General features: G+C 44.2%; 1 protein-coding gene across 1 annotated transcript; it reads right to left on the bottom strand.

Annotated features, from left to right (window-relative positions):
- Positions 1 to 159: 159 nt before the first annotated feature.
- LOC102279590 (intelectin-1-like) lies at positions 160 to 9,018 on the bottom strand. The gene is given in 9 exon segments (XM_014480842.2): positions 160 to 312; positions 2,578 to 2,681; positions 6,087 to 6,146; positions 6,149 to 6,206; positions 6,561 to 6,719; positions 7,051 to 7,298; positions 7,982 to 8,092; positions 8,733 to 8,796; positions 9,007 to 9,018. Coding segments are annotated over 9 exon segments (969 nt in total).
- Between the last annotated feature and the right edge of the window lie 3,858 nt (positions 9,019 to 12,876).

Consider the following 12,876-nt stretch of genomic DNA (forward strand, 5'->3'; position numbering starts at 1 on the left):
GTCCCGGCCAATTTGTAAATAGAGTCAAAGAAATTCAAAACCACAAAATGCACAAAGTGATATAATTTATTCCCCTCCCCTCCTTGTTAACATTCTATTTTTCCATCTCTGAGGGTCTGGGCTTAGGAGCTGGCTTCTGTGTCTCACACCACACAGCTCTCAGCAGTAGAACAGGAGCACTGCTGCCTCAGTGATCTCCCGGCTGGAGCTGTAACCCCAGTGAGCTCCATATCCATTCCAGTCAAAGGAGGAGAAATCCCCACACTGCAAGGGACTGCTCTCTGGGAAGAATCCTCCTCCACCGACGCAGTGCTGGGGGCAGGAGTAGACACAGTGAGGGGTTGCCTGTGGACACATCAGTGAGCTCTTAATGGTCGAATCCCCTGTAATTTTGGTCCTTCTCCTACTTGGCCTTGACTCTTCCCCTGCACAGAACTAACTCTCCAGTGGACTCTGAAATCAAGTTCTCCTGAATTCCTTTTTACCTTCTTTCCCATTTATTCTCAGGCCCCTCAGCTCACCTCTTTTCCTTAATCATTCCCCCAATGCTATTCCTCACAGCTCTGTCCACTTCTCACTCTCCCAATGAGGCTCATCTTCTCCCCTGACTTTTGCTAACACCAGCATAATCATACATTGTCATGATGCTCCTAAATTTCAGAGGGCAGCCAGTTATTTTCTGCATTTGAAACCCCATATCCAACTGTCACATGGATGTCTCCACCCACATATCTTTAGATCTAAAACTCCACTTGAGCAAAACAAAATAATTATCTCTTGCTGTCCTTGAATCTATTCCTCTCTCATCACACATCTTAACTGATAGCATCCAGTCACCCAAAACAAAACCCTGAAGTCTGTTTGGTCTTCATCACTTGCCATCTCCCATATTCGTTTAATCATCAAGAACTCTTGATTCTACCATCTATCCACCCATCCTTACTCTTTCAGCTTTATCAACAACACCCTAGCTCAAGTCCTTGGTGTCTCACATCTGCACCTTTACACCTGCCTCATGGACTCATTGACTCTTATTTCCCTGTTCTTGAATCCATGTCTCCCCCTCCTTGCTAAACCAAAGTGATCAGGTCACTAATCTGGTCAAACTCCTCTGATGTGTCCCGTCACCTATAACATAAACTCTATGTCCTGAACATAATGCAAAAGCCCCTCCTTGCCCTACTTCCTGCAAGTATTTTCAGCTCTTGATTCTATACCATGTGCATACCATGATACAATTTACACAACAGCTCACTGCCCCCTCAACACACCATGGTATCAAATCCCAGTGATTTTGAACATGTCAGTCATTCATCCTCAAAGGACACTATTTGCCCCTTGTTGCCTGTTGAACTCTACACACATCTTCTGATATTCACCAAAAATGTCACCTTCCTGCAGAATCAACTATGTGTCATTAGTAGAGGTAGAAGCTCCTGTATTGTGTCCCCAGGGCCCTTTGTTTATGTTGCTATCTCAGGCGATACCACATGAGATTGCAATCGTGCGTTTACAAATCCTAACCACTTGAGTTCCTTAAGATGACTCTGTCAGCTTACAGTTCTAATACCCAGCACTTTGTAGGTACCCTCCCATGTATTTTTGAGTCAGTACATACAGGGGTAAATGCAAATGGGAACTTATGAACAGAATAAGGATTCACGGAATCCACAGTAGCGGGGGACACACCCAACACCACTCCCAGGACCGACACACACATGATCCTCCAGATCAGAATCTAGGGGCCATGTCGTGAGGGTACAGCTGCCTCTTTTTGACTGACACATGGACAAACTGATCATTGCAGCAGGAAGTGAAGATGTCCTTAACTTCAGGGTCGCATTTCTCAGCCTGACAGGTGTGGAAGGAAACATTGTGAGTGAGCATGCTCGTCCTTAGAGCTCTGACTCCCTTTTCCTCCTGCCCCTCCAGTCACAAAACGTCCCTCAGAGACACTCTCCAGCTGGCACACCTCTGCTGCTCACTTCTACAAGACGGAAGATACAACAAAAACATAAAGATTCTCGAAGTTAATAAGAATACTAGATAATATCTCAATATATGAAAATACTACTTAAACACAGCATAAAAGTACTAATAATACATGAGAATATAGATAAATTGTACTTTGATGAAGTAAATTATGTCTAATGGTTAAAGGAACAAACTATCACTTATAAATTAAGTTCCTGGGGATGTAATATACAGTATGCTTCCTATAGTCATAATATTATGGTGTACATTGAAAAATTATAAAAGGGTAGATGTTAAAAGTTTTCCTCAGAAGAAAAAAGAATTTGTAGCTATGTGTGGTAGTAGATGTTGACTAGACTTATTCTGATGATCATTTCACAATACATAAAAATATAAAATCATTATGGTACACACCTGAAACTAACATGATATTACATATTGATTACATTTCAAGTAGAAATAATAGTAACAATTTTAAAATTATGTCCACAAAATACCAGCAAAAGAAGAAAAATGCAAGCTACAGAGACATACACCAATATACCCCATAAGGGGTAGTGCACACAAGCACACACACAAGCCATGATTCTTCCCAAAACTCACGTGCTCAGTGTTACAGCCAGTAACTCTCATCCCAGTACACAGGGCATGGGCTGCTCTCTCATTGTTAAACACCCTGAACTGGATAAATCCTGCAACAAATTCTCCTGGAAAAGAAGAGGCAGAGAAAAGGTCAAGGATTCAAAGGATGAACTGAAAACAGCTTCCTTTTGACCAGCCCAAGGATTCCATAAATCAACAGGTCAGGTTATAGCCTAGCACTCCAAGCTACAGGGATGAAACCCAGTGCACCCTGGCTCTGAACTTCACTGGAAGAGACCTTCCCTCCATCTGGAGTAACAGGACCAAGGCTCGTGTTCACAAGAGTCACTTGTCTGCCTAAAGCTCATAAGTGAAATTAATAATCCACTGAGAGTTCAGCAAGAAGACCTTCAGAGGTCCAGCAGGAATAAGCAATTATAAGAAGTGGCCATATGTTTCTGCTAGCACACTTCTCATCCAATTACCATGACGTTAACATAAAATGACTCATTTTCCCACCAAAAACTTAAGTCTGTGGCTTCTTTAAAATAATAGCTATCCATCATTTGTTGTTCAGTCACTAAATCACGTTGGACTCTTTGCAACCCAATAGGCTGCAGCACACCAAGCTTCCCTGTCCTTCGCCATCTCCCGGAGTTTGCTCAAACTCGTATCCATTGAGTAGATGGTGCCATCCAACCATCTCATCCTCTGTCATCCCCTTCTCTTCTTGCTCTCAATCCTTCCCCAGATCAGAGTTTTTTCCAATGAGTCAGCTCTTCCCATCAAATGACCAAATTGTTGGAACTTCAGCTTCAGCATCAGCCTTTCCAATGAACATTCAGGGCCAATTTCCTTTAGGATTCATTGGTTTGATCTCCTTGCTGCCCAAGGGACTTTCAAGAGTCTTCTCCAACACCACAGTGCAAAAGCATCAATTCTTTAGCACTCAGTCTTCTTTATGGTCCAACTCTCACAACCATACATGACTACTGGGAAAACTAGAGCTTTGCTTGTACAGATCTTTGTCTGAAAAGTGATGTCTCTGCTTTTTAATACACTGTCTAGGTTTGTCATAGTTTTCCTTCTTCCAAGGAGCAAGCGTCTTTTAATTTCATGGCTGCAGTCACTGTCTGCAGTGATACGGGAGCCCAAGAAAATAAAGTCTGTCACTCTTTCCACTTTTTCTCCTTCTATTTCCCATGAAGTAATAGGACAGAATGCCATAATCTTAGTTTTTTGAATGCTGAGCTTTAAGCCAGCTTTTTTACTCTCCTCTTTCACCTTCATCAAAAGGTTCTTTAGTTCCTCTTCACTTTATGCCATTAAAGTGCTATCATCGACATAACTGAGGTTGTTGATAATTCTCCAGGTAATCTTGATTTCAGCTTGTTGATTCATCCAGCTTGGCATTTCACATGATGCACCCTACATAAAAGTTAAATAAGCAGGGTGACAATATATAGCCTTGACCTACTCCTTTCCCAATTTTGAACCAGGCTGTTGTTCCATGTCTGGTTCTAACTGTCGCCTCTTGATCTACATACGGATTTCTCAGAAGACAGGTAAGGTGATTTGGTGTTCCCATCTTTGTAAATATTTTCCACGGGTTTCTGTGATCCACAAAAAGGCTTTAGCATAGTCGATGAAGCAGAAGTAGATGTTTTTCTGGAATTGCATTACTTTTTTTATGATGCAGTGGCTGTTGGCAGTTTGATCTCTGGTTCCTCTGCCTTTTCCAAATCTAGTTTGTATACCTGGAAGTTCTTGGTTCAAGTACTATTGAAGCCTAGCTTGAAGGATTTTGAGCATTACCTTGTTAGCGTGTGAAATGAGCACAATTGGGCAGTAACTTGAATATTTTTGGCATTGCCTTTCTTTGGGATTGGAATGAAAATTGACCATTTCCAGTCCCATGGCCAATGTTGAGATATTCAAATTTGCTGGCATATTGAGTGCAGCACTTTAACAGCATCATCTTTTAAGATTTCAAACAGCTCAGCTGGAATTCTAGCACCTCCACTAGCTTTCTATATAGTAATGCTTCCTAAGACCTACTTAACTTTGTACTCTATGATTTCTGCCTCCAGGTGAGTGATGACACCATCATGGTTTTCCAGATCACTTAGACCTTTTTAATATAGTTTTTCTATGTATTCTTGCCACCCCTTCTTAATCTCTTCTCTTTTTATTAGGTCCTTGTTGTTTCCATCCTTTATTGTGCCCATCTTTGCATGAAATGTTTCCTTGAAGAGACCTCTAATCTTTTCCATTCTATTGGTTTTTTCTATTTCTTTGCATTGTTCCCTTAAGAAGGCTTTCTTATCTCTTCTTACTATTCTTTGTTCCTCTGCATTCAGTTGGGTATATTGTTCCCTTTCTCCTTTGCCTTTCGCTTCTCTTTGTTTCTCAGCTATTTTCTAAACTCTATTTTCTAAACAAAAATATTCAAATTACTGCACAATTGTACTCATTTCACATGCTAGCAAGGTAATGCTTAACATCCTTCAAGCTAGGCTTCATCAGTACATGAACCGAGAACTTCCAGATGTACAAGGATTTAGAAAAGGCCTCCTCAAACAACCATTTTGCCTTCTTGCATTTTTTTTTCTTTGAGATGATTTTGGTCACCACCTTTGGTACAATGTTATGAGCATCTGTCCATAGTTCTTTAGGCACTCTGTCTACCAGATCTAATCCCTTGAATCTATTTGTAACTTCCACTGTATAATCATAAGGAATTTTATTTAAATCATTCCTGAATGTCTTGATGTTTTTTCCCTACTTTCTTCAATTTAAGCCTTAAGTTTACAATAAGGAGATCATGATCTGACCCACTGTCAGCTCTAGGTCTTCTTTTTGCTGACTGTATAGAGCTTCTCCATCTTTGGCTGCAGAGAACATAATCTGATTTTGGTATTGATAAGCTGGTGATACCCATGTGCAGAGTTGTGTTCTGTGTCATTGGAAGAGGGTGTTTGCTATGACCAGTGTGTTCTTTTGGCAAAACTCTGTTAGCTTTTTCCCTGCTTCATTCTGTACTCCAAGGCCAAACTTGCCTGTTACTCCAGTTATCTCTTGACTTCCTACTGTTGCATTCCAATGCCCATGATGAAAAGTACATCTTTTTTGGTGTTAGTTCTAGAAGGTCTTGTAGGTCTTCATGGAACTGGTCAACTTCAGCTTCTCTATTCTATTCATCATTACAAAAACAAATTTTTCACACCACTTTGCTATTTGTTTTTGCCTCTGAACTTTAACTTACCTCTTTCCTTAACTATTATAAGAGTCATAAAGGGTATTGGTTAAGAAGACTGAGCTTGTATCCTCTGCAATGGAGAAGAGTAATACTAACTTCATTCTTTTCTCATGATGATAAAATAACACAAAATCATGTTAAGTTCCTATATTACACCATGGTACACTGTATGTGTTCAATACATGCTAGCAATCATTAACTGTTGCTAGTTACACTTACCCTAAGAGAGCAGGGAAGAGCTGATGACTGGGCTTGGGAAAGAAGTACTCACGCTGACCATCTGGTGAGTAATAAGATGCAGTTTTCTCAGCATCACCAAAGTCATAGTCAACGGAATGGCTGGGCCATTGTCAGTCCAGCACGTCTCTGCTCCGTATTTCACTGGGTATTTCTACAGAGACCAAAATACAGATTGTGTGAGGACAAGCAGGAGATGTAATGCCCTCAGGTGTCATTTTCAGATCAGCCTTAAAATACTAATTCCTCCCCACCCGCCCACCATGATAACTGTGTCCAACAACCTCGAGTCCCTCTCTCTTCCGCCATATGCTTCTTCCCTTGCTTGGCTCAGAACTCCCAAGAGAGATAGACCGTGAGTTCACTTGACCCAGAGCTGGAATAAAGAGCCAAGAACAAGCACCTGCTAGGGATATGGGACCCAGACCAGATTTATTCTCACCAAAAACTCCTGGCTCTCAGCTCACCAAAAGAAGTGCCCCCACCCCCAGCCAGCAGCACCATGTACCTGGTAGAATCCAAACAGATTGTACCCCAGTCTCCAGAGGAAGCCAGTCTTAGTGTGGTACCTCAGCAGGGAGCTGTTCCTCCAGTGCTGCAGGGGGGACTTGTTGGGCACATGCCAGATGCCCAGGTCCTGGGCCTGGATGTCGTAGTAACCAGGGTTCTGCAGAGGGACACACACTCAGTGTGACCAGCCCAGGAGGTGCCACCAGCCAAAGACCCACACACACAGCCCTCACTTGAGCTGAGAGCTCAGGGCTCCAGGAGGCCAGGTGCTCAGCATGCTCAGACCCCCACCCTTCCAGAAGATGATGAGGCCCCACCACCCAAACAGCCTTGGTGGGAAGAAGCTGTGATTCAAGACATGGACTTCTGTCTTTTTCCTTCTCCAGCCCCACCTCCACATCCCCATCTCCCACCCTCCCTTCCACATGCTCTGCTCCAGCCACACCCCGCTACCACCCTTTCCCACCTGGAAATTCAGTGCCACCCACCTTGTAGTCATCGCTGGTGGCAGCCTCTGCAGACCCAAATGTGTTGTAGTTGGCCCAGTTGCCGTCACCCTCTGGGTAGTCAGCCCTGTTGCTCTGCTGACTGGACCAGCGATCGCCCAACGTGCATTTCCCAAGCATGCGGTTCTCATGGACACTGGCCACCAGGGTCCAGCCGCCACCCCCAGAGGTCATGTCACAGAAGGTCTGGTAGATGACACCATTCTCAGTGCGGAAGTGATACAGGCCATCTGCAGAGGGAACGAGCCTAGAGACCCCCTTTCTGAGACCACAGGGTCCATCTTAGGCCTCACAATCAGAAAGGCTCTGGGAAGTCAGAAATGTATCCTGAAGGCTCTCACACATACCTGCTTATTAGAGGACAATTCTCTATGGGTCATCTAAGAGCAGAAACACTGACTGCCTTTGTTCAAAGGCACCTTTTCAAAGATTTTGTAGAGCAAATATCCAAGAAGACAGAGATGGTATCTCCCTCTGGATAGAGCCTCCTTCTGACCACTCAAGGCCTGATAATAGTGCCCAACCACATCTCAAGTCTACATCAGGATGTGGCCTCTGCAACTCAGAGCAAAGGAGAGGCATGGTCACTGCCAATTTTATGAGATTCAGATTCCTTAAGTGTAGAGTTCCTTTCCTAGACCTAGCCCTAAAGGAGAATAAACTCTCTGATACGAATTTTGTAGTTTCTTTACCAACCCTATCTGTCAACCTCCTTGGAAACCCACTACATGTACAGATGTCTCCCGTAACATGATCCAAACCCTCAAAATTCCCATTGGAAATCTCCTTGGCTGGACGCTGGAGTCAGATCAGACAGGAGTGGTGAGCACAGCCCTCCTGATCTCCATAACTAGGATCTGCTTAGCTAAAAAGTAACTGAAAGGAGAGGGTACTGGGTTGGTTTATTACTCACCATCTGCCTCACTACAACTTTCTTTGATTTCCTTGCAGCTTCTGGGAAGGAAAGACAGGTAAGGAGCACATTTTTCATCCTCCCAGAACTTCTCAACAGAAGGGATCATTGCTAGAGGATGGGAGAATAATTCTCATTAATATTCAAATGCTACTCACACGCTACTCACACTAGCTTTCCAGGCCATCAACTCTCAGCCCCTTCTTACTTTACCATTTTATCACTGGACTGTGAGGCCCCAGAGGTCAGGATTCTCATAGCTAAGAATACCTGACCACAATCTACTACAGGCTTAACACTTGCATTCTTTTGCTCAACTGTTTAAAAATGAAAACTATCATAGTGCCTGCTACAAGGAAGGGAATTGGGAGGATGAAGACTAGACTAAGTTGTTCCCTGGACACAGCCCTGAATACCATCTCCTTCTGGAAACCCCAAGGCCAAGGCCATAGGAGCAGGAGCCACTAGAAGGAACCACAATCTTCACCACCATGGCTCCCCTTAGCCCCCTCAGCCAAATGCAGAGGCACAGATGGAGCCCCAGGACAGGCCTTAGCTTCAGACCAAACATCCAGAGAGACCAGCAATCAACACTCAGGCCACAGCTCAATTTGGCTGCAAAGTGTGGCTTCTCTGCATCTCCACGACTCCCGCTCTGGGCCAGGACCTCAGCATCCAGCCCAGCTCTATTCCCTCTGCTCCACTGTGCACCTGGGTGAGCTGATGAAACGGCTGCTCCTGAGTGACCTACCTGCACCCCGCCCTCTGGCGGCCAGAGAGAGGAACAGCAGGAGGCAGAATCTGGCCCCTGGCCCCTAAGAAGAAAATGATGTACAACATCATTGGCCGATCCATCATTTTTCATCTCCCCATCCTTGCTGCCTGAACTTTATGAGTAAGGAAACCTCAAATGGGAAGTGATGGCCTCCTGGGCATTCTCAAACCTACTGGAATAACCCTTAAATCCTTAAGGGACCACAGGCTCCTTTCTCTGAAACTCCCCATTCCTGAGACCAAGACCAGACCTGAGCTGGCATTGTGGCGCCCCATACACTCGGATCTTATCTCAGAGTCAGCACAGAAAGCTTCCCCACAGCACGGAGAGCTTCCTCCTTCCTTCCTCACAGATCCCAGAAACCGCGAGTTCCCTGCCAGGTGGAATCTCAGAGCTACTGCCTCTGCAGAGAGTCCTGACATGAGTGAAGTGCTGAGCCTGTGGAGAGAATAAAGCATGTGGGCCCAGCCCACTTTGGGCTGCAAGCCCCGCCCTCAAGCTTTCTACCCTTGAAGGTTCCTGAGGCTCGGCCCCGGCAATGAGAAGGATTGTGTAACTAGAGGGGTAGGACGCAGCACTCTTGGGCACACAGGTGACACTCACCATGAGGAGGGCGAGCCCTGCGGGGTCAGAGCACACACAGTGCTCCCTTCCGTAACAGACTCGGGATGCACGGGACCTCACGGTTCTCCCCTGCAGCCTGTCCTGCTCCCACATCAGTCAGATGCCCGAGGACCTCACACACCTCCCTCAGGTGGTCATCCTTCCAGTCTCTCCCGAAACTTCTCCATGAAGCCTGCCCTGACACCCCCACCCCAGGCAAAGCTGATGGATACTCCCCTGGCCTAATAGGGACTTTGTCACTCTAATTATGACATGTGCCACACTGTCATGTCATTCTGTTGTAATTTTGACGCTAAAATAATTGAAAATTTACAGAATATTGCAAAAATAGTGCAAAGGCACAGATAGCTTCTACCTAGATTCAGCTATAGTTTGTGTTTTACCCAATTTGCCTTAGTACGTGTGCCTTCTCTCTATGCGCATACACAAACTCACACAGGCTGCTTCTGTAAAAACAAATTGAGAGTAAGTTACATATATGAAGACCCTTTCTCTAGATAAATATGTGTTTTCCTAGTAGGGATTTCTCACATATAATCATAGTGAAATTATCAATTATGTATCGTTAACTCTTTTTATGTAACAGGTGTTTTTCTAGGGTCCACTAACCTGGGAGTTCTACTCAGCTCAGCTGGCATTCATCAGACTAAAATTTCTCTGGCTTTCATTTCTTCCCATTATTAGGAGATTTCTGTCCACACTGAAGCCCATAATCCCTAGGGGATGTTTTACACTGGCTGACAACTGAATTTCCCCATTCCACACCCAAGCCAGCCCAATTCCTTGAAAGAATCAATGTCAAGGATTCAGAGCACTGACAACTGACCCTGTGACACCTCATTTCCATCACCTCTGCTGCTGGGGCTGCTCTCGGGGTCAGATGCTGATGTTCAGGGAACCGCTTCCTCTCACTCCTGGGCCTCCAGCCCCACATCTCTTTGATGTCCAAGGTGTAGGAGCCATCATGCTTGTTCAGTGCAGAGGAAGGCAAATGCCTTACACACATATAAACCACTATCTAATCCAAGGCCTGGAATGTTATTAATAACTTACACTTACCCATGCACTCTACTACATCACAACCATCTGAATTTGTTTTTGGAGAGGACAGGGTTGGAGGGAGAGATGGAGAGAGGACTGACCTGTCTCCCATACATCTCTGCTGTTTGCTACAGCCATAGGGAAATGACCACTAATACCACTTAATCAGGCAATTTCTCAGGTAGTCATTTGGGTTGTTCACTGTGATTAACTCCCTTCTTTTTGGAGGCCCAGGAAAGACTGCCCCTCTCCTCTATGAAGTTAAGTGGGCCATGAGACTTGTCCTAGCCAAGAAATGTGAGCAGAAAGGGTCAGTTTCAGGCTGAAGCCTTTACCAGGCAGGGCACAAGTCCACACCATCCTTTTTCCAGCCTCAGGAAATGACCCCATAAAATACGGGGCCCTGGCTTGGTGGTCTGTTTATGTCTGATGAGGAAACTAATCTTTGAGGTTGGAAGGATGGTGGTCTGTACTCTGTTTTAGGGGAAATGCTACATGTGCTGCCTGTGGTGTCTCAGGAGGTGAGACTGCACTGGGGCGTTGAAGGAAGACCTCAGGGAAACAACGTCAGCGCTGCGTGTCGGCTGTCTTGGTTCTGTATCACAAGGGAGGGGGTCTGGGGGAAAAACTGGTCTGTTTTGCAAGCAGAAATGAAAGCAATAACAAATTCTGGGTCTTCAATAGGCAAATGGTGTGGAAATTTTTCTTCAGAAATCATCTTCAATCAAGGCGCACGCACACACATGCAAGCATGATGTATTTTGGGAGGAATATATATTGTTCCTACATGATACATCAAACTTCTACAATTTGACTAGCAAAATTTGGGAAAATAAAGCAATACATTTGGATAAGTCATCTTCCAGATGTTCAATCTTTGGGCATCAACACATGGTATTATCCTCTGCTGAATACTGTTTCTAACATGGGAGTATTTAGAATAAGTGGCCAAATGTATATGCAGGGATCTCTACCAAAAGGGTTCATGACTACTGGATGAGATCTTCAGCAGCCCGTTAAGCTCAGCCTGGGGAGGAGGGGTTCTGACTGCAGTACAGGTTGGGCATGTGCTGACGTTCTGAAATAAAGTGTGCTTAATAACCAAAATGCTAATATTTGGGGTAAAATAACCTGTATTCGTATCTTTAAAAAATGTGAAATCTGAATTTATATATCAATATATATCTCGAGGAACACTTTGCATTAAAATTTCAAAGTGAATAAAACTACATTCCTTTTTTAAAAAGTCACCATATCTGTTCCTCATTTAAAAGCCCATCCTGATTTTATCCCAGTAAGTACACTACCATTTCAATTTACAGAATATCACAGTGTACTGGAATACTGAAAGTTTGTATGTAAAGAAGGCTGAGAGCCAAAGAATTGATGCTTTCAAATTGTCATGCCATAGAAGACTCTTGAGAGTCGCTTGGACAGCAAGGAGGTCAAACCAGTCAGTCCTAAAGAATATCAACCCGGAATATTCATTGGGAGGACTGATGCTGAAGCTGAAGCTCCAATATTTTGGCCACCTGATGAGAACAGTCAACACATTGGAAAAGACTCTGCTGCTGGGAAAGATTGAGGGCAAAAGGAGAAGAGGGCAGCAGAGGAAAAGATGGCTGGATAGCATCACCAACCCAATGGACATGAGTTTGAGCAAATTCCAGGAGATAGTGAGGGACAGGGAAGCTTGGCTTGCAGCAGTCCATGGGGTCACAGAGTCAGACACGACTTAGCAACTGAAAAACAACAACAATGGGGTACTGAAAATTTGCTTCATAGTCACAACATCCTGGTTGCAGACTCAGGTTTTAGAGCTGCCTGTAGTCTATTATTGCAGTTGTTAAATATTCTTACTTCCAGACATCAGAGGATGTCTTTTCTTAGGTAATTAATCTGGATATATTGAGTAATTCATCCTTGACATTCTCAAAATAGAAAATATTAGGTTATCAGACATGGGAAACTATCAACTTTTACTGAGAAATCCTATAAGAGAAAAATAAATATTTGAATGCAATGTTATCAATTGTATAATAAAGACTTGCCTCAAAATTATGAAAATACATTGGAGGAAGTGGTTGATTCTGTCACTAGGAAAGTGAGGTAAATCTTTTTTCTGAAAGAAATCATTGAATCCAGTGTATCAGTTCAGTTCAGTTCAGTTCAATTGCTCAGCCGTGTCCGACTCTTTGCGACCCCATGAATCGCAGCACGCCAGGCCTCCCTGTCCATCACCAACTCCCGGAGTTCAATCAGACACGTCCATCGAGTCAGTGATGCCATCCAGCCATCTCATCCTCTGTCGTCCCTTTCTCCTCCTGCCCCCAATCCCTCCCAGCATCAGAGTCTTTTCCAATGAGTCAACTCTTCGCATGAGGTGGCCAAAGTATTGGAGTTTCAGCTTTAGCATCATTCCTTCCAAAGGAATCCCAGGGCTGATCTCCTTCAG

This window comes from Bos mutus, chromosome 3, assembly GCF_027580195.1.
Source record: "Bos mutus isolate GX-2022 chromosome 3, NWIPB_WYAK_1.1, whole genome shotgun sequence".
NCBI lineage: Eukaryota > Metazoa > Chordata > Mammalia > Artiodactyla > Bovidae > Bos > Bos mutus.